Source organism: Diabrotica undecimpunctata, chromosome 6 (assembly GCF_040954645.1).
Source record: "Diabrotica undecimpunctata isolate CICGRU chromosome 6, icDiaUnde3, whole genome shotgun sequence".
Lineage (NCBI taxonomy): Eukaryota > Metazoa > Arthropoda > Insecta > Coleoptera > Chrysomelidae > Diabrotica > Diabrotica undecimpunctata.
In genome coordinates this window covers 72,770,978-72,798,242 of record NC_092808.1, presented here as the reverse complement: position 1 = coordinate 72,798,242, position 27,265 = coordinate 72,770,978, and the positions used below count along the sequence as shown (strand labels likewise).

The following is a 27,265-nucleotide window of genomic DNA, read 5'->3' as shown; positions in this document are numbered from 1 at the left end:
TTAGGCATGCACGATGGTCGAGCGAGGGTTAGAAGGCGACGTGGTGAAACAAGGAATCCACAGTTTTTTGTTGAAAGACATGTTCATGGACACATTGCTAGGATGTCAGGTTACGAATACACGAAGAGATTAACATTTTCAAAACCAGAGGGCACAAGAGGCAGGTGACGACCACGAATGAGATGGATTGATGATGTGGAAGAAGACCTACAGATTTAAAGGGTTAGAAGATGGAGGGAAGTTGCCAGGAATCGACAGATACTTAAAACGTTGTACTCTTTCAAAATTGAAGGTGTTGATCGTCACATTTTGTCCTATTCTGTCTCTTCGTGTCGTTCTATTTATACACATATATTTCGTCTTCTCTTCATTAATCTTCAGCCCTACTTCACTTGTTGCTCCTTCCACCTTGTTGAAGATGTCTTTCGTGGATAGGATGGAGTCTCCAACGAGATCTATGTCATCTGCATATGCGAGTAATATCTTGGAACCTTGAACTGATAGCAATTCTGTTTTTATTTCGGACCTCATGGCTTTCTCTAATACAAGGTTAAAAAGTAGTGGAGATAACGCATCACCCTGTTTGAGTCCACTGTTGATTTGAAAGCTGCCAGACAGTTTATTATTTACACGTACTTTAGATATTCCACCCTCCATACAGACTTTGGTTATCCGAATGAGTTTCTTTGGTATTGAGAGCTCCGCCATGGCATTCCATACTTGGCTTCTTTCTACGCTATCATATATCTGTCGAAAGTCTATGAAAAGATTGTGTTGGGGTCTGTTATACTCCCAACACTTTTCTAGGAGTTGTCTCAGCAACAAACCGTTTCTTTCTAATCGAAAAATAACGAAGGTAAAAAAATTGCTCGCGTCGAAAAAATGGATAAAAAATTGAAGAAACAATGAACTTTTTGGTAAAACTCTATAAAAAAGAACTATAAGAGTTCGGAGAAATCCGCTGTTGGGGTTATGGTTTGGGGTGCTATAGCTTATGGTTCCAGATCACCTTTAATCTTCATCAGAGGTAACATGAACGCGCAGCGTTATATCCAAGAAGTTCTAGAACCCCACCTTTTACCCTATCTTGACACCCTGGAAAATCCAACTTTCCAGCAAGATAATGCCCGACCACATGTTGCAAGAGTCACAATAGACTTCTTTCAACATAATGATGTCACATTGTTAGCATGGCCACCAAGATCTCCCGACTTATCCCCAATTGAGCACGTGTGGGATATGATGGGTAGGAGATTGCTCAATTTGCAACGTCCCCCTCAGACTCTACAAGCACTTCGAGAGGAGTTGGTGGTTGCTGGAATGAGTTACCACAAGAGGACATTGACCACCTGATCAGAAGCATGCCTAGGCGCGTTGGAGAATGCGTAACACATCGGGGTGCATCCACACATTATTAAAGGTAAAAGGGCTTTAAAGTAATGCAATCATTTTGAAATTTTAATCATTTACTTATTATGCTTCATTAAGTACTTATACAAAATTTTATTAAAATAAAATCATTTAAACTGGGTGTTCGGATTTCTATGTCACTTAGTATAGTTTAATAAACTTTGTATATAAATCAACTATCACTAGTATATGCTTTTTTCCTGTTGGACTTGGAACTAAATTTGAGATAAAATCCATGGAAACTGTATTTAGTTTTTCATATACAACATTAGATCTATATGTGTTCTGGTTTTTGAAATTCTTTTCTTTGTTTATTTGACATATTTGGCATTGAGTAGTAATTTCTTTTGCTATACTTATATCATTCTTTGCAAAATAATTGTCCCTAAATTAGCATCCATAGCTTTCTTGAACCAATATGCATGTAATTGTTATGTAAATTTTTCAATATTTTCCTTGCCAAAGTTCTACTTATCACATATACTTCTATGCCATTTATTATTTTATAATAAACCCCATCTTTCCTAAGGACTTTTTGTTTTTCACTCAAATTGATCTGATCTCTTATGATTTCTTCTTTAGAATATAATCCAGTGCTTTCTACTAACTGATTTAATCCAATTTTTATTGTTCGCTGCCCTTTTTGTGATGTATTTTCTAACCTTGACAAAGCATCTGCCACTATGTTGGATTTTCCAGAAATGTATTTGATTTCAAAGCTATATTCACTCAGTATTAGACTCCACCGATGTACTCTACTGTTTCCATATTTGTTATTTAATATAGATGTTAAAGCTTGGTGATCTGTTTCTATAGTAAATTCATTACCCAACAAATAAAATCTTAATTTTGTGACACAGTGTATGATACTTGCTAGTTCTAATTCTGAAACTGAGTAACCCTTTTCATGTGGCTTTGTAATTCTTGAAATGAATTGTATTGGGTATACGACCCCATCATGTATTTGTAATAATACCCCTGAAAATATCTCTATTGATGCATCTGTTCTTAATATAAATGGCTTTGTGTAGTCAGGGTGGTATATTTTTAAATTTGACAGAAAAATGTTTTTGATTTCTTGGAATGCTAGTTCTCTTCTCTGATCCCATCTCCATTTTACACCTTTCCTCAGCAGTTCAACTAATGGAATTTCTTTTATACTTAGATCTGGTATCATCCTTTTATAATAATTAATTATTCCAATGAATCCTCTTAAAGTTCTTAGATTGTGTGGTGTTTTATATTCCTGAATGTCCTATGTCCGTTCTGGATCCATTTCGATTCCCTTAGTGTTAAGTTTATAACCTAGATATATTACTTCTTTTTGAAAAAATTTACATTTTTCTTGATTTATTTTTAGTCCAACTTTGTCTAATCTGTTGATTATAACTTTTTGGTGTTTCTCATGATCTTCAGCCGTTTTAGAAAAAATTAATATATCATCAATGTAGTGAATTACAAAATGTTCATATTGATCCAGAATATCATGAAGACATCTACATAGAGCACTGCAAGATGATTGAAGTCCAAATGGTACTACTTTGAATTGATATACTACTCCATCTATCTGAAATCCTGTATACTGTCTACTTTTTCTTTCTAGAGGTGTTAACCAGAAACTATGCTGTAAATCGATTTCAGTGAAAAATGACATTCCTGTAATTCTTCCTAGTATTCCATCTATACTCATTGGTGCTTCAAATTGCTTTTCAGTAATCTTGTTAATATTCCTTGCATCCAAACATAACCTTATTTCACCTGATCTTTTACGTACTACTACTATAGGGTTTATGAAATGTGTATCTGCCTTCTCAATGATTCCATCTTCTAACATATTATTAATCGTTCTGTTTACTTCTTCTCTGTATTTATATGGTATTGGGTATGATTTTGTTTTAAAATCTTTTCTTTTTTAACTTTTATACTCTGAATATAATTTTGTGCAATTCTATTTTCTTTATTGAAAAGTCCCTTGTGTTGCTGCAATATGGAAACGACTATTGACTTATATTCTTCAGGGCAATTAACTTTTATCACATCTTCTTTGCAAATAAAATTATTCTTCATTATGTACTCATTATTCCTTGCTTCCAATTTTACGCACTCCACCTCATAGGCATCCATCTGCTTAAAATTTCCATTCCTTAAATATTCACTACAATTATTCTTTACATTCTTTTGGGACATTTCCCTAACATCAAAATACATTTCTTCTTCATAAACATCATTATTTTCTTTTAATAATATCCTATCAACTCTTATTCCTTCTTCCACCTCATCTTTCTGCATAAACTTAATTATTTGCCCTTCCAAAGTTAATATTTTTTTTTCAAAATCTATCTTTATTTTCTTCTTTTCCAATTCGTCATCTCCATTAATATATCAACACATAAATCCTTGACAATAAATCCTTGCATATTAATTTCTTTATTAAGAATATTAATTTTAAAATTTGCTAGTTTATTAATTTCACCCAACTTCTTATTATTTGCACCAACAATTTTAATTTTTGGAATCTTTATTATATCTGATAGTTTTAATGTATTAAAAATAAAATTCTCCGAGACTAAAGTACTTTCTGAACCAGTATCTATCATAACCTTAATCATTTTATTTTTGGCCATAGCACTTATATAAATTAAATTAATAGATTCAATAATTTTATCTTCATCTAAAGAAATAAATTCAGAAGGTTTTTCATAATAGCAATGGCCCAACTTGTAATTCAGAAAGTTTACTGAACAAAATTTTGATTGTTAGAATTGTCAGATTTCTGACCACTTGGATCTAATGTCCTATGTCTTTCCCTACTATGACTTCTACTTATATTTTCTTGCGTTGTACTATTTCGTTCACTATCTTCGCAGCTTCTATTTCTTCGTACACAATTTACCTGTCTGTTATAGTTAGGTTGTTCTGTATTTCTTCTATTGTTAGAATCTTGTCTATTATAATTAGTATTGTTATTAAAATTGTGTCTATTATAACTAATATTGTTATTAAAATTCTGTCTATTTTGATTATTATTATTATTATTAAAATTTTGTAAATTATTACCATATCTAGTATTATTGTATGATTGTCTATATTGTTGATAATTATTCTTATTATATTGTAAGTTATTATTGTTTTTTCTGTTGTTATTATTATTATTCATCCTAATATCATTGTTATCATTATTACTTGTCATATTACCTCTTTGTATTCTTTGAATAAAATTAATAAAACTCTCTATTGTTTGAATATTTTGTACAGTTACTGTTTGCACAACATCAGCATCAAAATGTCTAGATACATTTAAGACTGTTTCATCCTCTCTAAGAGGTGGTTCTGAATATTTTGCAACCGTTATTAGCTTTAATGCATAATCTACCATAGTTGATTTTAAATTGTGATTATACCTTCCAAAATATAGAATTTCTCTAAATTTGGCTTGCTCTAATTCACCCCAATAATAATTTAAAAATTTATTTTCAAATGTTTGAAAATTATCTAAATCATTTTCAATACTGGTAAACCAAGTTGCCGCATTATCACTTAGTGTCATTCTAATATAATCTTTAATATCATTAATATTATTCACTAATCTTAATTTATGTTTTAAACTATTTATGTATACTCTAGGATGCAGATTTTTTATATTACCAGAGAATTTAATCCCAGTCTCATTTGTTAAATTTAAGTAAGGTCTCCCTATGTCTCTCATTTGTGAAATATCATCTATTCTCTGTTCCACATTTTTTATTTGATTACTATTTATTTGGATATTTTGTTGTATATCGTCTAATTTTTCTTCTGTGTTTCTCCTTTCTTCGTTAATTTTTTCTTCTAAGTTACATTTCTGCAACTCTATTTTCTGTTCTATATCTATCTTATTATCTTGAATAATCCTATTTACTTCTGTCATCTCATTTTCTATCCTTTTCTTGTAGTCATGCCGTATATTTTTTATTTCACTTGCTACTTTTTTTTTCTGCAGCTTCAAGTTTTTTATCCATTTGTTTTTCTATTTGTTTTACAATTTTATTATTATTATCTTCTATTTTCTTTTCTAATTTTCTATAATTCTCTTCCAATTTCTGTTCCATTTTTTTCATGTCTTCTTTGACTTCTTTTGAATTCTCTTCCATTTTTTTCGTATTCTCTTCCATTGTCTTGTTCATCTGCAGCATTAGTGACATCAAAGCTGCCATATTGACATTTTCCTCTCTTTCTGGATTCATTTCTGCAGTATCTTGTGGATCTTTGTGGGCGCCAAATTGTGATGATGTTTTATTTGTGAATGATTTGATGAGCAATAAGTGTTTTTTAATAATATATATATAGGGTTTTTATCGTGGTTCTCAAAGAATTAGTTTGTAAGCACTTTTTGAAATTATCTTTATTATATCTATTATGAAACACACATATATATCTAACATAGCCAATGTAACCGTTGAACCGTAGAAAGGCTTACGCCAACATTTCTTGCGACTTGCCGTTGAGTGTGACCGTCTTCCACAAGTGCAACAAATTGTGCCGTTTCAACAGTCAAAGGCATTTTTGTCAAAAAATAAACACTAATAATGGCAGTAATAAACACTAATGGTGGCAATAATAAACGTTTGTCCGTTGCATTTTAACAGAAAGTCGAAGCACAAACGAGACATTTAAAACAAGCGGAGTTCATTTGCGTTCATTTTGGGAAGTGTGCACTTTACCGCGAAATTGGCACTATTGGAATTCTTTGTTACAAAGGAAACCGCAACAATTCTGAGAAACATGCATTAGTTTGTATTTGTGTTATTATTATTTACGATAAAGCTCGTTAAAAATGAAATATCGGTGATTTTCAAGGTGACCCGGATTTTATGATCGCGAGTGTATATATATATATATATATATATATATATATATATATATATATATATATATATATATATATATATATATATATATATCTAACATAGCCAATGTAAATTTAAAAGGAACTATCTTTAAATTGAAATTCTTATGAAACTAATTAAATTATATAGACAATGTAAATTTTAAACAAACTATCTTTAAAATTGAAATTGTTATGACACTAACTAAATTATATTAACAAAATGTTGTACCTTTCTGTCACTGAATGCCTAAATGAAACTGTTCTCCAAAATAAAGATTTTAATCACCACTCAATGTCTTCGTTCTCAGCCTCGGTTATCTTTCTTTTGTAAACGTGCTTTGCCAAATACTCCACAATGTTTTAATTATCAGCTTCCACCAATTTAGAATATTTTTCTTCTTAATAGCATTTATATTTATTCTTCTTTTTAATACACCAATATCCAATCACCATATAACCATTATAATTTGATTTCTACTAATCTCCAATCAATATTCTTCTAATATACTTTCCAATACTATCAAATTTTAATACTAAACCACTGATTATTGCATACTTTATACTTCCTAATTCTGACTGACTAATGACCTACTAACTTAATGACTTTATACTGACTTCATACTGACTGCTTACTAACTGTGTGTCCTCTTTTCTTTATACTGACTTTACTATCTTGAAAATCTCCCCAACTGACTAACTATATACTGACTGCTTACTGACTGACTGACTGACTTTATATTGACTTCATACTGACTGCTTACTAACTGTGTCTCACTTACTAACTGTCCCCTTTTTTCCAAATCACCGAGTATTTATATCTTTTCAAGGTTCCAGAATCATCTGGAAAGAAATCATATTCGAATTTTTCTCTTTCCTAAATATATGAATTTTCTCGAATACTCTATTTCGCAAACAGGGTTAACTTCCGTGTTCTAAAGAATTCTTTACTTTTCTATCGAGAATTTTATTGACATTTAGTCTTTTCAGATCAGAATATAAACTTATATGTAAATTAAACAGCTTAAATTAATACATTACACTATTTCAAATCCGTAATTATATGTAAATTAAACATCTCAAACCAATAAATAACCCCACTTCACATCCAACTGTCACTTTCAGAGTATATTTGGTTGCCTATGCACATGGCTCACTTAAATATATCATAATTATTAAAAAAAAACTTTTTACACTAATTATATGCTAATTTCTTAAGAATACCCTCATATAAATAATTTTTATAATATTCCCTAGTATATAACTTATTAAAATAACCAAATACTTTTTATATCTAATATTATCTAGTGTGTAACTTATAAATTATTTTTTTTAACACTATTTTTCTTTCTCCTATGTTTAATACCATCTCAAAAATCTAGGAATCCCTTCAATTTATTTTCCATCTTTCCGTTTAAAAGACTCATCAATATGAATTGGTAAGTTTTACACTTTTCATATTATTTTTAGAAAGACGTTTATAGAATCAATTCTGTATCTAACCCCAAATTATGATTTTTAGGGCACAAACAATTTCCATATGGATAAAATCAACAAATATGATGTCAAATTGATTCACAACAATGAAATCTACCATTAACATGAAATGGATCTATCAGTGAACTGTTAGTGTTGTTAATATTAGTGTTAAAAGTATAGAAAACATTATTCAATTTCTTCATGATATTTAAAGATATCATTTATATGAAATATGCCTCTAGGTCTATTATCTGCAATTATTAAAAAAAAAATTTACACTTATTATATGCTAATTTCTTAAGAATACCCTCATATAAATAATTTTTATGTTATTCTCTAGTGTGTAACTTATAAATTATTATTTTTTTTAAACACTATTTTTCTTTCTCCTATGTTTAATATCATCTCAATACATATCATGTATCATCTCAATACATATATAAATATACATATATATATATATATATATATATATATATATATATATATATATATATATATATATTATATATATATATATATATACAGGGTGTCCTGAAAAATAGTGCGTTCCCTAACGATATGGGCTGATTGCAGCATTTAAAACAAAAAACGGGTGTGGCAGTCCAGTGGGACTGCCGGTAGAAGTTATACTTCTATTCTATACACGTGTTCGCCATTACAAATTTTTATGGGAGGCAATCTGCACAATCATTACATATGTAATGCTACAGGTAAGAGAGAGCAGAAAGAGAAACATAATTATAACATGTATACACATACATATATATATATATATATATATATATATATATATATATATATATATATATATATATATATTATTGTGATATTTAAAGTCTTGGTGCGCCAAGCAATAATTAGCTAATTAATTTTTTTTTTGATTAATTAAAATTATTTAAATGATATGATTATGACTCTATCACAATTTTTAATTCTTTTATCTCAGGGTTAAATTCGTGCTTCAATATCTATGCTATTACATGTGAAAGGTAAGGTCCAGAGAATACCGGAATAATAAAAAACACATATGATCTAACACTATATATTGAAATAAAAATAATGAAATAATTCACACTCAAAAGTTTTCAATAAACAAATCTCATATAATGATTCTCAAAAATTTTGTTCTACGTACGTGAACAATCAAAATTAATGGTACAAACAATATTAATTGAAATCTCAAAATTCCGAACTATTCTAACTCTCCTAATCAAAATATTTATATCCTTTCTAAATTAAGTGAAAAAATTGTGTTATCAATAAAAGAAAAAAAACTGCAGAAAACAAAATATCTCTCTCTGATGATGAGTGGTCCAAATCCTTGTTCCTTGTAGACTATATTATCTCCTCTCAACCGCTCCCTATGTAATCAGCAATCTTACACAGATTGTTGCAAGTATATCGTCCTTAATGATCTCCTTCAAAAGCATAAATCATTCAAATTATGATAGCCTTTCTCCTCTCGATAAACTGAATCTCTCGTTGGCCCGAGTGAAAAATGACTCTTGGAATATCTTCTCTTTACGATAAACTGAATCTCTCGTTGGCCTGAACAGTGACTCTTGGAATATAAGTAGAGAAATATGACTTACAATATTTTGCTGCTTCAGCCTCTGTCAGATACACTAACTCCACAAAAACTCACTAACATTCAACACTACTGCTTGCTACATTTCAGGAACCGCCAGAGAACAATCACTGTTCCTCTTACAGATTTGGAAAACCAACTGATCCTATCTTTTCTCTCTCCTCAATCTCGCTAAACTTTTTCCTACATACTTATCCAACCTTTTTCAATCTCCGCCAATCAAAACTCGTCACAATTCCCCCATTTTTTCATTTCGATAACAAACAAATTTTTACCTATAATTATAAAATTTCCTAAAAGTTATTTACAAATAATATTTTCTATAATTCTTAAAACTAACAAAAAACCACTTTCTAAAATCTCTTCTATTTGTCTCTAATCACTGCATTAATGTATTTTGGAAAACCCCGTTCAATTGTCTTTTTGTTTTCACTTAAAATTATGCGGGTCACTCAAGTATAACAAAGAAATAATTTATGCAAAGCTTATATTTTGTTTAGTACAGGTAATTCAAGAAATTAATAACTCTCCTTCTTCGAAATGTTTGTTGGATATTATCCTACTTATCTGAATTATTTTAATGTTATTGAATTTTGAAATATTTTTAAACAAACCAATATTTTTCTCGATTTTACATATCATAACAATATATATATATATATATATATATATATATATATATATATATATATATATATATATATATATATATATATAGCCATCCTGGTAGATACCTTAACTACCACTCATACCATAATAATTCTACCAAAGTCAACTTAATCAAACAGATGAAAAATAGAGTAATAAAACTATCAGATCCTTCATTTCATACAAAAAACCTACAAATCCTACAGAAACTTTTTATTTCAAACGCTTATCTAACACCATTAGTGAATAAGATTTTGTTTAATACTATCCATAACGAAGATACTTCACCTTCCTTCGCGACTAACAATGCTGATCCTGATGTCTTAAGTGGGAACCCAGTCTCGGATACTCCTATCAACAAATATTTTTCATTACCATATTTCAGAGATATCACTCCGGGGTTAACAAGGATTCTGAAAAGTGTTGAAAACAGCTTTGGTTATAATAATAACAACATTAAACTTAATGTGGCTTCTCTGGCGCTTTTGTTTTGAAACCATCTACAAAATTTTAATCTTCGAGGTAAATCGCCTTGGTGTAAATCTTGCACTCGTTGGTAATGGTAAGGATGTAATAGTTGTTCCGTAAATATCTTGTGAACAATGGTTTTTGAAATGCCAACCATTCTAGCCACAGATCGGGTACTTACTCTTGAATTACTACTGACTATATCCAAAATCACATCTTCTGCATTTAGTTTACGATTACTTCGTGTTCTACCGCTAGTTTTTTTAGGTACCACACAACCCGTCTCTAATAACCTTTGGGACACATTCACAAAACGGACAAGAAAAAGGAACCGTTAATACCTCAATTGAGCAAGCCCTAGATAAATTGCAAAACACATCAAATCAGTGCACTGAATCCGACGATGATAAGTTTGACTTTTTTTGTAAAAGCTCAGCCTGTCAACTAAAAATAATGCCGCTTGTCAGAGAAATTATATGCCAAAAAATTGTAATCTGTATTGACCCAAAAAAGACTACACCAAATTACCTACGCGTCGCCTTCACAAGATAGCCATGGTTCTGTTTATTCTACAGTAGTATCTATCCCAATTGAGCAGCGTGCCAGCAATATACTTCTAACCAAGACATCATAACCCAAGCTTTTATGGACATTTAAAACAATTTTGGGTTTTAATTATTCTACTTGGTCACACAATTTCACATTACTGTTTTTCTTAATAAAAAAAAAAGTATTAAGTTAATATGTTTTTTAAAACTTACCTTAATAAAGTCTTCTAAACTATTGTCTATTGCTTTACAAACATCTGGTAGAAATTGTGAAATACTGTTTTTGAGCATTGCGTTTGTAGTGGTTACGTAACTAGTTAACGTGGATCTGATAAGGGGGTGAATTTATAGAGCCCAAAACCGGTCGTCTTAGATACAAAACTAATTGTTTTTTCTGTTTTACTCTTTGAAAATGGGCTTAAATTAGCAAACAATTCGTCATCAGATATTTATATTTTTTATCATTTTATGACACTGAAAAATAAGTGGCAAACAGGTCAATCATGTCCTCGCCATTCTGGGCCACTGAATCATCATTATATGTGTAACAATGTATACCTACTGTGGTTAGCTGAGAACATAACTTATATACAGCCTTCGAGCAGATAGTACATTTAGTTCCAAAAATCTGACAAGGCTGGCTAGGGGCGGGACAGGATGAAAACAACTAATTTCTATAAAGACAAAATAACAGAAAATGTGAAATAATACTTAAAATACAAACAGATTAATTTCATGGATAGTATTATACAGATCTACTAATGTTTGCACTTAATATTGGCTCAAAATTGCTAATTTTGCATAGCATTTTAATAATTACACTTACGTACTGAAATTAATATAATACTTACTCGCAATTATAAAGAAGGGAGTCTCCGATTCTGACAGTAAAACACGTTGCATCGTTGAGGCAATACCAAGTAGCATACGCTGGCGGACATGGGTACGTGGGGAATGTGATATTGGGTCGAGGTGTTGTAGCTGGCGGCCTAGGTTTTGGTGTTGAGCGAGAAGAACACGCATCTAAAACAATTACAGATATAAAGTAATGAATGACATAATTGAATTTATACCAAATAACGGTGCGAAAATTAAAATCTTCAAATTAAAAGTAATAACTTATATTCTAGTTATTCTTATTATTATGAAAGGCATATAGCTCTACAGATCATTTTTTGAAATAAACACAAGTTTTGAATAAATGTTAGATTATTATATTTATGTAGTTATTTTTGTAAAATTTGTTCACACGTATATACATAATTTAAACACGTCGATTTTTAAGTTAAATGTTATACATTCTACAACAAAATTTCATTACAGAAGGTGATACATATTAAGGTGATGACGCCATCGGCTCTTTTTTTAAATATAACACTGTATATTTAACGACATTTTTAGATCGATAAAACTGATCTGATTCAAAAAAAGTATAATACTCGGGGTCTAAGGCATATAATTTGAAAGATATGCGCTTAGAAAATAAAATATTTATTATCAATTGCAAAAAAGTAGCCTATAATACTATAGTATATTTGAAGAATAAGCTGGAGTAAATTCTCAGAATACTAATCTTCGCACCTCGAAATACATAGGCGTGCACATCTTCTAACTAAAACGTAATCTTAAAAGAAAAGTTTGCCTTAAATTTATTTGGATATTTAGAACAAAGTAATCCAATCCAATACTGGTTTAAAATAAAAAGATATACATAAAAAGAATAAAAATTCTATTATTTGTGAAACATACAGTTAATATAAAATAATAAAATACAATAAATTATACTGAAACGTAAAATACATACAGAAAAACTGTAAATTTTTATATATTCCTATTAATAAATAATAATATTCTTAATACTAATAATATTGGAAATAAGAATGAAAATTATATTAGCAATAAAAAATAAATAAAAAATAAACAATGAAGTTGTCGGCAATTAGTTCAAATGTAAAATAAACTTCTGAGCTACAGTTTAAAGTTAAGCTTCCTCATATTCTGTTTCAGACGAAGTGTTATCCGATCCGGGATGAATTATTATAGGTTCTATACTGCTATCTATTATATGATCAAGCTTCCACATATTTTTCTCAATATCCATAACGTGATTAATACATTTTTGCCAATGTTCAGTCGTTACTTCGGATATTGATTTATGAAAAAGAATAGTAACATCTGACAATTTAAAAGTTGTATTATTTCGAGCAACATTACTTTTAACTTCGGCCCATACTAATTCAATCGGATTTAGCTCGCAATGATACGGTGGTAGGCGAAGTATTTCAATTCCTCGTTTTTTGGCTATTTCCTCAATGACATATTTTTTATAATTTTGTTTATTAATTTTAGCAAGCTCTAATAATTCTGCTTTTGTCATTGTATCGTCAAAGATTAAATTCTTAGAAGTTAACCACATTGCAATTTCATCTTTCCTCCATTGAGTAGTTGGTAAACGTTCAACTAATCTAGAGTGGTAACTTGCATTGTCCATCACAATAACTGAATTTTTAGGTATGAATTCAATCATCTGTTCGAAATATTCTTCAAACACGTCTCCGTTCATCTCTTCGTGATAATCACAGGTCTTTTTTGATTCAAACAAAAGTAAACCCTCCTTAAGAAATCCATTCATACTACCTATATGGGTAACAATTAATCGTCGACCTTTACCTGTTGGTTCCTTGAAACCAGGTGAATATCCTTCCAGAAATGCTTGTCGACATGTTTTTATAGTTTTGTCTTTCCAAACTCTCCCTACAGTATGACCTTCATTAACCCATGTTTCATCTAAATAATAAATGTTCTTATTTTCTGTCCTCATTTTTTTTATTTTTCTGAGGTAGTCTCGTCTCCAACACACAATTTCTTCGGAATCGATAAGCATTGACTGTCTGCCCACTTTTTCATACTTAAAGTTTAACTCATGCAAAACTTTCCAAAGTTGGTCTCTACTTATTGTGGGTAAATCGGGATCGTCGGTAATGGCTTGTAAAACTTTATCTAAAGTTGGTATTTGTTTGTTAAAAAAAAATGAGTGGACCATTCTACGAATTGCATTTTTGAAGAATTCATCCACATTCACTTTCGACAATTTTGGTCTTCCTGGTCTCGGTTTGGGTGGCGTTATACCAGCTGATTTTTCCTCTTTTAAAATGTTATATACAGTTGATTTTGAATATCCCATTACTTTAGACGAAATTTCAACTATACTATCAACAGTATTGGAAGGATTGTGTTGCTTAAAATAATTGTAGACGTTAAGGATAACACTCTTTTCGTTAAGTGATAAATGATTCAACTTTAATTTTTTAACTGGTGTATAATCACACGTTAATTCCATATTCTATAAACTCACTATTCACTCTTGCAAAAAACAACTGTGTCAGATCTCTTCACTCGCTTATAATCGACTAAACAAAAATTTTCTGATATTAATGAATGACTATTTAAAGACCATTAACCATTTTATTAATCATTGGTTTTCCAAACAAAATCGAAATTTATACTATTTAAGATAGCGTTCACATTTATCAGAAACCATCTTTCGCTAATCGACTTTTTCTATCTAATCTATCAAAAGACCATTAACTAAATACCTGTGTATTTTAAGAGTTTCTTTATTTCTTGTTATTTAATGGGTCATTATCATAACGACAAAAATAACCATAAATAACGTTACTAAAATAAACAGATTTATATAAATATAATATGCTTTGAAAATGGTTTAAATATCTAACAAACCGAAACAAATAATGTAATACCCTTAAAGTACGTCTGTGACCAGCTGAAAAAACCCTAGCCTACACAGTTCTAACAATAGCAGGTATTTAAATTTTACGATAGTCCATGTGACATGGAAAAATTTCTATCTAAATAGTCAAACCCAACGTAAAATAAGCTAAAATATTGACGTTGTACGAAAAGCACACGTACTAAAATATGCTTAACAATTTAGTTTTTTTTTCTGAGAATTTACTCCAGCTTATTCTTCAAATATACTATACTAGTTTTTAGTGTAATTATTTTTAGTAACGTTCAATAACAATTAAGTAGTACAATAATTGTATTAATTCGTGAATGTTCTGTAATATTGGTTATAATTAATTTGAAGTAGAAATGAATTTGAGTGTACCAAATGTGTTCCAAATCGCGAACTCAGATGGAAGTGTGTAATTTATTTAATGATAAATATCCAGAAAGACCCATAACGCAGTCAACAGTAACTAAAATTGAAAATTTTGAGAAACTGGTACGGTTGAAAATGCACGCAAATCAGGTCGTCCTGTAAATTATGATACAACATTAGATGTTCTACCTGCTTTTGAAGAATTAATGAATTAAACGAGGATGATCCTGATAAAAGAATACAATTTTGCGAAAAAATGATGGATAACTGCCACCGAAACCCTCTCTTGGTTCAAAATATTATTTTTTCTGGTGAGGCTACATTCACATTAAATGGCGAGGTCAATCGTCAGAATTGTAGATACTGGGTAAAAGAAAACCCCAACTAGATACGGGAACATCATACACAATACCCGCAAAAGGCACACGTATGGGCTGGCATTGTAAGAATTAGAATCATTGAACCCTACTTTTTCGAAGGTAATTTAAACGGGACAGCACACCTTTAAGTTTTTAAGGGGGTATCTCGTACCTGGAGGTTTTGATGAAAGTTTATGGTTTCAACAGGATGGTGGGCCTCCGCATGAAGACGTGGACATATTGAATGGCCAGCGAGGTCGCCAGACCTCAATCCTCTGGATTATTTTATGTGGGGTCATTTGAAGAGTGTTGTATATAAAACGAAACCTGCAAATATTAAGACTTAAAAACAAGAATTTGTAGAGAAACCACGAAACCATAAACAAGGTTCTATAAGAAATTGTACAACGTTTGGGTTACTGTCAAATACAACAATATTAGTATTAATTAGTGGATTTCAGGTTATTTATTATAATTTATTATTATTAGAAATCGATAAAAATTAATTTTCTAAGCGCATATCTTTGCAATTATATCCGTTAGACCCCCAGTATTATGCTTTTTTGTAATTAGCTCATTTTTATCGATCTAAAAATGTCCTAACATTAAACTTAAAAATCAGTGTTTTAGATTTTTTTAAAAAGGCTTTTCATTTAGGAAATATCGAATTTATTCCATACTTTACGGACACCCTGTATATATAATAATAATATTAATATGTTTTTTTCCTGTGGGAGTTTTTGTCAGTTCTTCTATCAGGCGCGGCCCCCTGCGAATGGGGATGCTGTCTGGGTATTCGTAGAACCGATACCCAGAGGATAGCAGGGATACCTGCCGTGGAACAAAAACTGACACCTGGCAGTAGGTATAAAATGCACACCCATGAAAATGGAGTTTAATAATTTATGTTTAGGGTCGCTGCCTGGGGATCGCCAGGGCACGTCTGGAGCCGGCGCTGGACGTGACAGTATGCGGGACCTCGGTGGCAGGGTGTTGAGGAGGCGGGCCCCTGTCATATAATCAGCTACAGCCCAACAACAAGAAGAACCACAAATGAGCCAAACAACGACAAGAGCTCCACTCGCTGAAGGTGATGCGCTGGAACATCAGCCGGCGCACACTCAAGCGGGACTACCGAGGCAGCGCATGAAATGGACTGTGTCCATGAACGAAAATATTTTGCGCTTTTATTATAAGGTGACAAACCTCGGTCAAGAAACGATCGACTATCGACAACAACTGTATGCCGAATTTTGCAGGGAGTACCCAGGAATCCAAGTATCTGAACAAACAGTAGCAGACCAAGACCGGGTAATTTTAAGAAACAATCTTATTCCAGAGACTACACGCGACATCATCAGGAGCAAAATCGAACGGGAGATCCATAACCAAGAGCGAGTTATAGACCAAGTACCTAATGAAATCCCTAATGAGCAGATTCCTGAGCTTCACATACAAGAAACTCAACCTAATTATACACAGCAGGACAATAACGAGTTGCACGATAGTCTGATAAACGAGATGGCACGAGCCGTACAAGAGTTTAGTGGAACAAACCCACTTAGCAGATCACCGCTACCAAAAATAAACTCTTCTAAGAAACTAGGAGCTCTGTTACAAATTGTTAACACTGAAGGCCTATCCAATTATATCGTGGAAGCCCATACATTGGAATATTTGCATATGCTGATTTACTGTGCAGCAACAGCAATTGCTAATGCTATGGCATTAAGATCAGAACACGATGGGGTAACAACATCGGAAGGACTGGTAACAGAATAGCACCCTGGGAAAAAGACTGCTGAGGCAGATTGAATTACTGCGTATTGATCTTGGACAAATAACAGAATACATAAGAGTAGTAAGAAGTAGAAAAATCATCAAGAGAGCTGAAGAAATATTGTTTAACACTCTAAGACACTCACGACATGATCCAGAAAACAACACACCTCAACAATGTCTGGACACATTAAAACAAAAACTATCTGTTTACTCAGGCCGTTTGAGGTGATACAAAGTTAGTAACAACCGGCAATGTGACAATATACTTTTTGAGCAAGCAGAGGAGGCTTTCTATAGGAAACCTAATTCGGCTGTAGAAAATGCAAATAAATCCTACCCAAGCCAAGAAGAAATTCATGAGTTTTGGGGAAACCAACATTCGACGCCAGCTACTCATAACAACAATGCTGAATAGATTGAAGAAACGACGAACAACTGTCAACAGTACAGTAATATTCCCTATGAACCTTTCACCGCTGACGAAGTCTCGAACATTATCAAAGAGCTTTATAACTGGAAATCTCCTGGAACAGACGGAGTTTAAAACTTCTGGATAAAGAAGTTTTGGAGTGTACACGAGCTCTTAACAGTATTAATGTATCATGTTATGTTAAATTCGCAGGAAATACTAACATTTCTTAAGAAAATAACACCCAAGATCCAGCCAAGTACCGCCCAATAACTTGTCTTCCAACTTTGCACAATTTGGCCACATCCTGTGTAGCCCAGCGTATATACCAACACTGTTCTCTAAACAATATCATAGAACCTCAACAGAAGGGATGCGCTAAGGGTTCCATGGGCTGAAAAGAACAACTTATAATCGACTCAGTCATTTCCAACCAGGCGTACACCAAAAAAAGGAACCTTTTCACCGCCTTCATCGACTACAAGAAGGCCTTTGATTCAGTACCGAATGAATGGCTTATAGATATATTGAAAATATATAAAGTCGATGATAATATAGTGACCTTTTTAAAGCATATAATGACGGAGTGGAAGACTAAAATTCACCTTCAAATACTCGGTAAAAACAACATCGAAACTGAAGATATCCCAATTAACCGGCGCCTTTTCCACGGGGACTCGTTGAGTCCTCTTTGGTTCTGTTTAGCGATGAACCCACTATCTCAGCAACTGAACTCCACTGACTCAGGTTTTAGAATCAAAAATAACAATGCTAAGATATTTACAAATATCTCGGAGTAAAACAAGCGCGGAAAATTGACCATAAACAAATGAAAACTGAACTCACTTCGGAGTTCATGCGAAGAGTAAGACAACTAAATCGGTCATATCTTAATCGTAAAAATTTGTTTAAGGCATTAAATACGTACGCCTGTTATGCGTTGAGCTACTCATTTGGTATTATAAAGTGGTCAAAAACGGATATAGAGGGTCTTCAGCGGAAAGTAAGAAAACTTCTCACAAAGGCGCAAAAACATCATCCACGCATCCACGGGAAGAGGACTTATGGATATAGGTGAGCAATTGGATAAACAAATTGCTAATTTAAGAACTTATTTTCAGATACAGGCTGAGACATCTACTTTACATCGAGCAATTTGCGCAATAGATGATACAATTCTGCTTAAACTGAGGGAACAAGAAATGCGCATAAACCACCAGACTAAGCAAGAAAAATGCGCACCTGGATGAGTAAACCTCCGCATGGGCGACATCTCAATGAGATCAGCCAAGAATACAAGAATGGAAAGTACCTAGACAGTACCAATTATTCTATCTACTACTGGCGTTATTCCCAAAAATCTCCTAGAGAACATGAAACAGCTGGGTCTAAATGAACATCTCTATAAGGCCATACAGAAAGCTGTACTCCTCGCGACGTCCAGATGTGTACGAAAATTTTTGGGAGATACTCCAACATACCAAGTCACCTAGGGCTCGATAACACGGAAAGAGTCCCACCAGAGGTCAATCCTTTTGATACCGTATGGCTAAATCTGGATAATACGTTTACTGTAACCAAAGATAAGACTTCTCACAAAATAGCTGAGGAATATCAACGGTTATCACGGTATGATATTGTAAAAATTGGTAATGTCGAGAAACTCGTTGAGTCAGTAAAAAATGAAAGAGATCCTATTGTTTATTATGTCTTAATGCAGTAAACTTTCGATATCATTCACGAGACTCATATATCAATTGGACATGGGGGGTCGTAACAGAATGATGAAAGAACTTAAGACGAAATACAAGAACATCACTGTGGAGTTTTTTGTCATGGTTTACATCTTTGTGTACCGTGTCAAAATAAAATGAGTATTCCAAAAAAAAAGGACTCGTGAAGCCCATTTTAAGCAGAGCATTTAATTTGAGATGTCAAGTCGATCTTGTCGATGCAGTCAAAAGCGGATGGCGAGTACAAATTTATTATGGTATATCAAGACCATCTTACCAAATGTATCCAGCTCAAAGCATTAAAAAACTAGCGTGCCGAATAAGTTGCGTATCATTTGTTGGATGTGTTCACCATATTTGGAGCTCCACACATTTTACACAGTGATTGGTCGAGAATTAGCAAACAAGGTTATTGAAGAAGTCTGCAGTATGTGGGACGAACTGAAAATTGTCCACGGAAACCCAGACACAGCCAGTCACAAGGTTCGGTAGATAGAGAGAGCGAATCAAGATATCGAAAAAATGTTGGCCACATGGCTGGAAACAAACAAAACAAGTCAATGGTCGGAAGGCATAAGTTCATCCAATTTATGAAAAATAGAGCTTACCATTCCGGCATTAATGTTAGTCCAGACGAAGTCACTATTTGGTTGTAAGGCTAGAGTAGGATTAAAAACATCCTTACCTGCTGATACTTTATCCAAAATCAGAAGCGAAGAAGATTTAGAAACAATATTAGCAGATCACTCTAATGACGCTGATGATCGAGCAAAGCACCCTGCTAATGTTAATGTCTACAGTACAACTGAGGATTCACAGTTAGCGAATATTGAAGATCTAGGTAACACTAACAGCACAATTGAACATAATGCGTGTGCGATAGTTGCTGTCAATGAGGAAGACAATGCCATTGTTTTAGTTGAAAAAATGAGGGAGACGAAAAACATGGCACTGCAATTGACAAAACTACAAAGAAAATTCAAGAGATTCGAGATCTTGCTAAACAGTCACTTGTAAAACAAGCTGACAGACTGTTTAAACATTCTAATGTTTATTAATTAATTTCCTGTTGCAAAAGTGGGTCAAAGTGTTAGAGTGCGAATTCCAGAAGTTGAAAGAGCTAAGACTGATAGCCGAAATATTATTGCAATTATTATTTCTGTTACAGATGAAAGGCTATAAGCTAGACACCAAGCATGGCATTTTAAACCAATTTTAATTTACGAATCCAGAAACGAATTTACCACCTGCAAGGAAACACTTATTTCAGTCAATGAAGTGCCTGATACTAAGATACGTCTCAGGGAATTTAAAAAAAAAGTCATCATCAAAGTTGTAAATGTCTAATAGTTCGGATTTTTGATTGATAATTTCTGTTTAACTGTTTTTAATAATAGCCGGTAAATCTAATTATAAAGGCATTATTAATCACATTGACCAACTGTTACTATTAATATTTACCGGTAATTATTAATCCCAGACTTATCACTTATCACATTATTTACCAGACTTTTCACATAGACCGTAACATACATACATACATACATATATATATATATATATATATATATATATATATATATATATATATATATATATTTTTATGGATCAGTTTATCGATCAGAAATAGAATAAAGAGTTTTTTTATTATTTTAATATACCGCGGGCATATAAGTTAAAATACAACCCTGTACTTATTTGTAATAGTTAGAATAAGAGAAAACATTGTTCCGTGACGGGACCCTGACGAGTTTTTCCGTGAAAGACTGAGTGAATAGTGAAAGGACAATGGAACCCGTATAATTATAGATTTAGGAATAAACTTGTAATTGTATTTTGCGGTGGGCATTTTTCGAAAGTAAATAAGAATTAGATTTAGATATGAGATAACAAGAATTTGGAAACTTATTTCTGTTGAAAAAGGCAAAACTGTTAATGGTTTCTGAAAAGTAATTTGAGTGAAAGTAGTTTATTTGTTTTAAATATCATGTTGGAAATTTTCTAAATCGAAAATAAGTGGGAAAGATGAATGCTTTATTGGTTAAAAAGGAATGGTGGGAATGAGAGAGTTGAGAAGATTGTCTGGAAGAGATCGAAAGAATTATTATGTTACCGGCAGACCAGAAGAGAAGACGTGTTTTCGTGTAGTCAATCTGAGTACCAGTGTTTTCGTTTGTTAGTGAAAAAGGTGGAAGCTGAGAGCAGATCAAAATCGAGAAGATTAATACCTCTTTTGAGTCTGCATAGTCCACGAGATATAATTGAGAAAGGAGAATTTGTGAATAAAGAGTACCGGTCAAAAGAGGCTTGGGCTTGTGTTTTCGGAGGAGTAGTTTGCTGGTATGCGGTTTGGATCGATGCTGAGAACGGGAAAGATTTGATGGTAGCCGGACATAATCAATCAAGGAAGGAACTGTGGTTTGATCGAGAGGAGACATCATTGGTGTAAAAAAATAAAGGTCAGTCAAATAATTTGAATGAAAGAAAATTTTAAGATATTCTAAAGATAAAATCAAATATAAGCATACGAACTAAGATTCCAAGTTTCAAAGAGTTATTTTTTTTGTGAATAAATTATATTTTTATATGGTCATTTTTTTTAGTAGATATTATTATAAAACAGATCAATAGATAGTTTGTAATTAAAATTAAATTTAGAGTATAGGAGTTTGTTGGGAAAGATAATTGCCCACAAAAGTTATTTATTAATATTCATCGTATTGCTTATTGAAAATAAATAATAATTTGTGTGCATATTTATGTTGTTTTAATGTTAGTTCCGTTTCCTGTTCTATCCCGATTATGAGCAACTAGGAGATACTGAACCCACTAGAAGAGATATATAAAGTAAACTGATTAAAGTAAAATTAAAAAGGCACCCTGAGAATTTTTAATAGTAATTGATTTGTATGACTGCATAAATTAGTAAATTAATTAATTAAATAATTGGATTAATGAAATTAGTGTTAATTAATAATAAAACATCATAAAGCAGATCACAACAATATATATATATAAACAATTTATAAGTATGTTGGAAATATCGGGTATGTGGTCTATATTAAATAAATTTTTTTTTTCTAAAGCTCAATATTTCGCCATTTATTTCATAGACTCATCGGGAGTAACTGTAAAAAACAAACATTTCAAAACACTGACGTACACTTAGATTTACAATACTTACAGAAATTAAAAGATTATACACATAAATAAAATTGAATATTAAAATAACATTATTGCTAATGTATCTGTACATTCAATAAAATGCATGTTAAAATTTAAAATATCTTTGAGCACGTTCGTTAACAATAAATAAGATGGAACAAGTAAAAATTATTTTAAAATGCAAAAAATAACAATGTAAGAAAACATTAGAGGAATAGTATTTCTTTAATTAATCATTAAGGCTAGTTAGTATGATTAATCATTAAGGTGAGTGTAGTTTTAAATTTTGTTTAATATATTGCAATATATGTTGCTTAATTGCCCCGTGTCTGTTTTATAATTTAAAGTTTGTTTATTTTTGTTAATGTGGTACATCTCCAAAAATAACCTACTTTTGTAATTTTCAGTCTGTGCCAAAATACGAGCATTGTTGTAGTCTAACAGATGATCGGTGTTTTTGTAGTGCTCGACAACTGCACAAGAATTTTTTCCTAAGCGACAATCACTTTTATGCTGTGTGATACGTTGTTTTAGCCCCTGCGATGTATGGAAAATGTAGCTTTTTTCACATCCTAGACACGGTATTTCATATACCACATTACTCCTATATAAGGTTGGTACTGGGTCTTTAATTTTAGAAAAAAGTTGTTTGCTATTTATATTTTATTTAGCTATATTAATATTGGAAAAATCTTTAAATATGGATATGACAGACTGAGTTAGACCGTTAATAAAGGGGAGTTTTTTGTATTTGATTGACTCATTGTTAGAGTCAAGGACAGGAACATCATAGAAATTACTGCTGCAAATGAGTTGTTTTAAAATATGTTTAGGATAGCCGTTGTTTCGAAAAATTTAGTATATGTCCAGATTTTTTTGTAACAAATTATCATCAACAATGGACATTATCTTATTTTTCATACCCAATACTGTATTATATTTTTGACGAGTGGTGTGGTTTGAAAAGTAATTCATATACCTGCCCGATGCTGTTGGCTTTTGGTACCAATCCAATGTCAGAATATTGTGATTTGTTCTTATTACCTTTGTGTCTAAAAATGGTATACTAAGATCTGTCTCGGTTTCAATTGTGAACTGAAGATGTTCATTAAATGAATTAAAAATGTTTAATGTGGTATTGATGTGATAAGATGGAACTGCACATATTATGATGTCATCGACATATTTATATATAAATGGTAATTCGAAAGGTAATTGTGTGATCACATTGTCTAAGAGATGATCAGTTACAATAGTAGCAAGGATGGGACTAATCGGGGAACCCATAGGTGTTCCAAAAATTTGGGAGTAAAATTTTTCATTGAAACTGAAATAAGTGTTATTAAAAATGAACCTGAGAATTAGTAAAAAATTACCTTTAGATAATGTCGTGTAGTCTTTTATAAGGTTCCAATTTGATTCTATAATGTCCGTAACCATATTTAATGGAATGTTTCTAAATAAAGAAACCACATCCAAAGAAATCAAAATTTAATCTTTTGGTAACCGCATTCCCCTAACAGCATTGACAAAGGTAAATATGTCCTTAGAATCATAATTATTGCGATATTCAAAGGCATCATTTAATATATCAGCAAGAAATTTAGAAATGTTGTACGTAGTGGACTTTAAAGAACTTACAATAGGCCTGAGAGGAACGTCCAATTTATGGATTTTAGGCAAACAACAAGTTTAGGAGAACATGAGTCATATATTGTTAAATTTTTTGCAACTTGTTCAGTAAGTTGATGTTGGTTTTTTAATGTTTTTATTAAGTCATTATATTTTTTCTGTATCACTGTAGTAGGGTCTTTGTCCAAACGAATATATGTCGATCTGTCGTTTAACAACGTTAATGTTTTGTCGATATAATCCTGTTTGTTCATAGCTACCGTACATCCACCTTTGTCAGATTGTAAAATATATATGTCTGAATGTAACTTCAAATATTTTTAAACATATTTAAAAGTTTTGTTTAATGTTGTGGGGGAATTTAATATTCAATTTTATTTATGTGTATAATCTTTTAATTTCTGTAAGTATTGTAAATCTAAGTGTGCGTCAGTGTTTTGAAATGTTTGTTTTTTACAGTTACTCCCGATGAAGCTATTAAATAAATGGCAAAATATTGAGCTTTAGAAAAAAAAGATTTTTATTTAATATAGACCCACTTACCGGATATTTCCAACATACTTATAAATTGTTTTTTTTTGGTCTAAATAATCACGTTAAATATATATATATATATATATATATATATATATATATATATATATATATATATATATATATATATATATATATATATATATATATATATATATATATATATATATATATAGCAAAAACTAACTACGACCGTTGATTAAATTTAAAATATATTCAATGGTTGAATAGCACAGGTTTTATCGGTCAATAATTGGCAAATAAAAGTCGTCAACTACTTTATTGATTTATTCGAATACGTTTCGCTTTGTAGGGTTTTTAGATATTATAAAAACTCTACGATAACTTAAAATTAAAGATTACAACTAAACGAGAGAAATGCAAAAAAATACAAGAAAAACTGTAAGAACACTAGTTCATTTGATTTTAACCGATGGCTTCATTTGAATGTTGGTTTAAGCTCTTTCGAGGGTCAAACCACACTGACCCTCGAAGTCGACGGAAATATTTAGAAGCAAATTTAAGTGTAGTGAAATTATATCAATTGTATGTTAATTGGTGTGAAGAACAAAATAAAAATCCAGTTAAGCTGTCATATTACCGATATATATATATATATATATATATATATATATATATATATATATATATATATATTGTTATGATGTATTGTTTGTGACTGATGAGCAATGAGTATTTTTTAATAATATAGGGTTTTTATCGCGGTTCTCAAAGAATTAGTTTGTAAGTACTTTTTTAAATTATCTTTATTATATCTATTATGAAACACACATATATATCTAACCTAGCCAATGTAAATTTAAAATAAACTATGTTTAAATTGAAATTCTTATGAAACTAATTAAATTCTATAGACAATGTAAAATTTAAACAAACTATCTTCAAAATTGAAATTGTTATGACACTAACTAAATTATATTAACAAATTTTTGTACTTTTCTGTCACTGAATGCCTAAATGAACTGTTTTCCACTGTATAGATTATAATCACCACTCAATGTCTTCTTCGCAGCTTCGGTTATCCTTGTTTTTGTGAAATTACTTTTTCCAATTATCAGCTTCCACCAATTTAAGATATTTTTCTTCACCAGCATTTATAAACCACCAAGCAAACCAGCAAACAGCATTTATATTTATTCTTCTTTTCTATATACCAATATCCAATCACCAAATATATTATTTAATTTTAATATTCAATTAATACTTCTTCCATTATCCAATCATCATTTATACATAACATAATTTTTAATCTTCAATAATATTTTCTTTATACTGTTTCTTAATCTTGATTTAACTCACTATATTGAACAATTATAACTGATTGACTGACTCTAACTAACTTTCATACTAAAAAACTGGCCATCATAGTAACTGTAACTCATAACTGATTGACTAACTGAATGGACTGGACTGAATGGACTCTAACTCAATGGACCTCTTGAATCCAAATCACCGGGTATTTATCTCTTTTTTCATGTTCCAGAATCATCTGGTAAGAAATCATATTCCATTTGTTCTATTAAATACATGTCTGAATTTTCTGGAAACAGTATATGTTCGATCCACAGACATAACCATTATTTCGAGAATGTTCCACCGTAAACAAAGGTCAAATTCTTTATTCTGGAGAATTCTTTAATTTTCTATTGATAATTTTGTTGACATTTAGGCTTTTCAGATCAGAATATACACTTAAATCAGTAACTTAACATTCTAATTTAATAAATTACACATTTTAAACAACGTATTATTATAACCCCACTTTATATTCGTAATCATTACTTAAACTGTCACTTCGAGAGTATGTATATCTGGTTGCCTAATCACATGGCTCACTTAAATATATTTACAACATTAAAATACAACTTTTTACAATTATTATATGCTAATTTCTTAAAAATGCCCTCACATAAATATATTTTTATAAAATTCTCTAGTATATAACTTATTAAAATAACCAAATACTTTTTATATCTAATATTATCTAGTATATAATTTATAAATTATTTTCTTTAAACACCAATCATCTTAATATGAAGTTAAATTCAACACTGAATTTAACTACAGCTTTCATATCCCTAAAAAAGATCGCTGTAGGTGTGAGAATTATAAAATAAAAACAGACATATTAACAGACGAAGAACAAACCGCTTTTGATCAGCATATCAAAACAAAAAATGACATGAGACTGCAAAGAAATTCTGATCGAGAAAACAAAGTACCTGTTCTTAGTTTTGGTTTGGAAAATGTCATTACATGCCCGAGGTCAGAAATTGGTGATTTTTTTACATGCATAAATTAAATATTTATAATTTGACAGGTTATTACTCCTCAACAAAAACAGTCTACTGTGCGATATGGCCCGAAGCCAAACAAGGAAGAAAGGGAACTGTATTGGCCAGTGCTTTCCGAAAAATGAGTTTTGGCAGACAACAATATCTCTGATCTAGTTACATGGAGCGATTCAAGTGTATCTCAGAACAGAAATTAACTTAT

General features: G+C 31.3%; 1 protein-coding gene across 2 annotated transcripts in view; it reads right to left on the bottom strand.

Annotated features, from left to right (window-relative positions):
• Window positions 1-27,265, bottom strand: part of LOC140443488 (protein spitz-like) — a 692,772-nt gene that overhangs the window by 62,768 nt on the left and 602,739 nt on the right. For both annotated transcript variants that reach the window (XM_072534798.1, XM_072534799.1), the window contains exon 4: window positions 11,860-12,031. In XM_072534798.1, coding sequence (XP_072390899.1) covers window positions 11,860-12,031 — 172 coding nt within the window. The remainder of the gene's footprint in view (window positions 1-11,859; window positions 12,032-27,265) is intronic.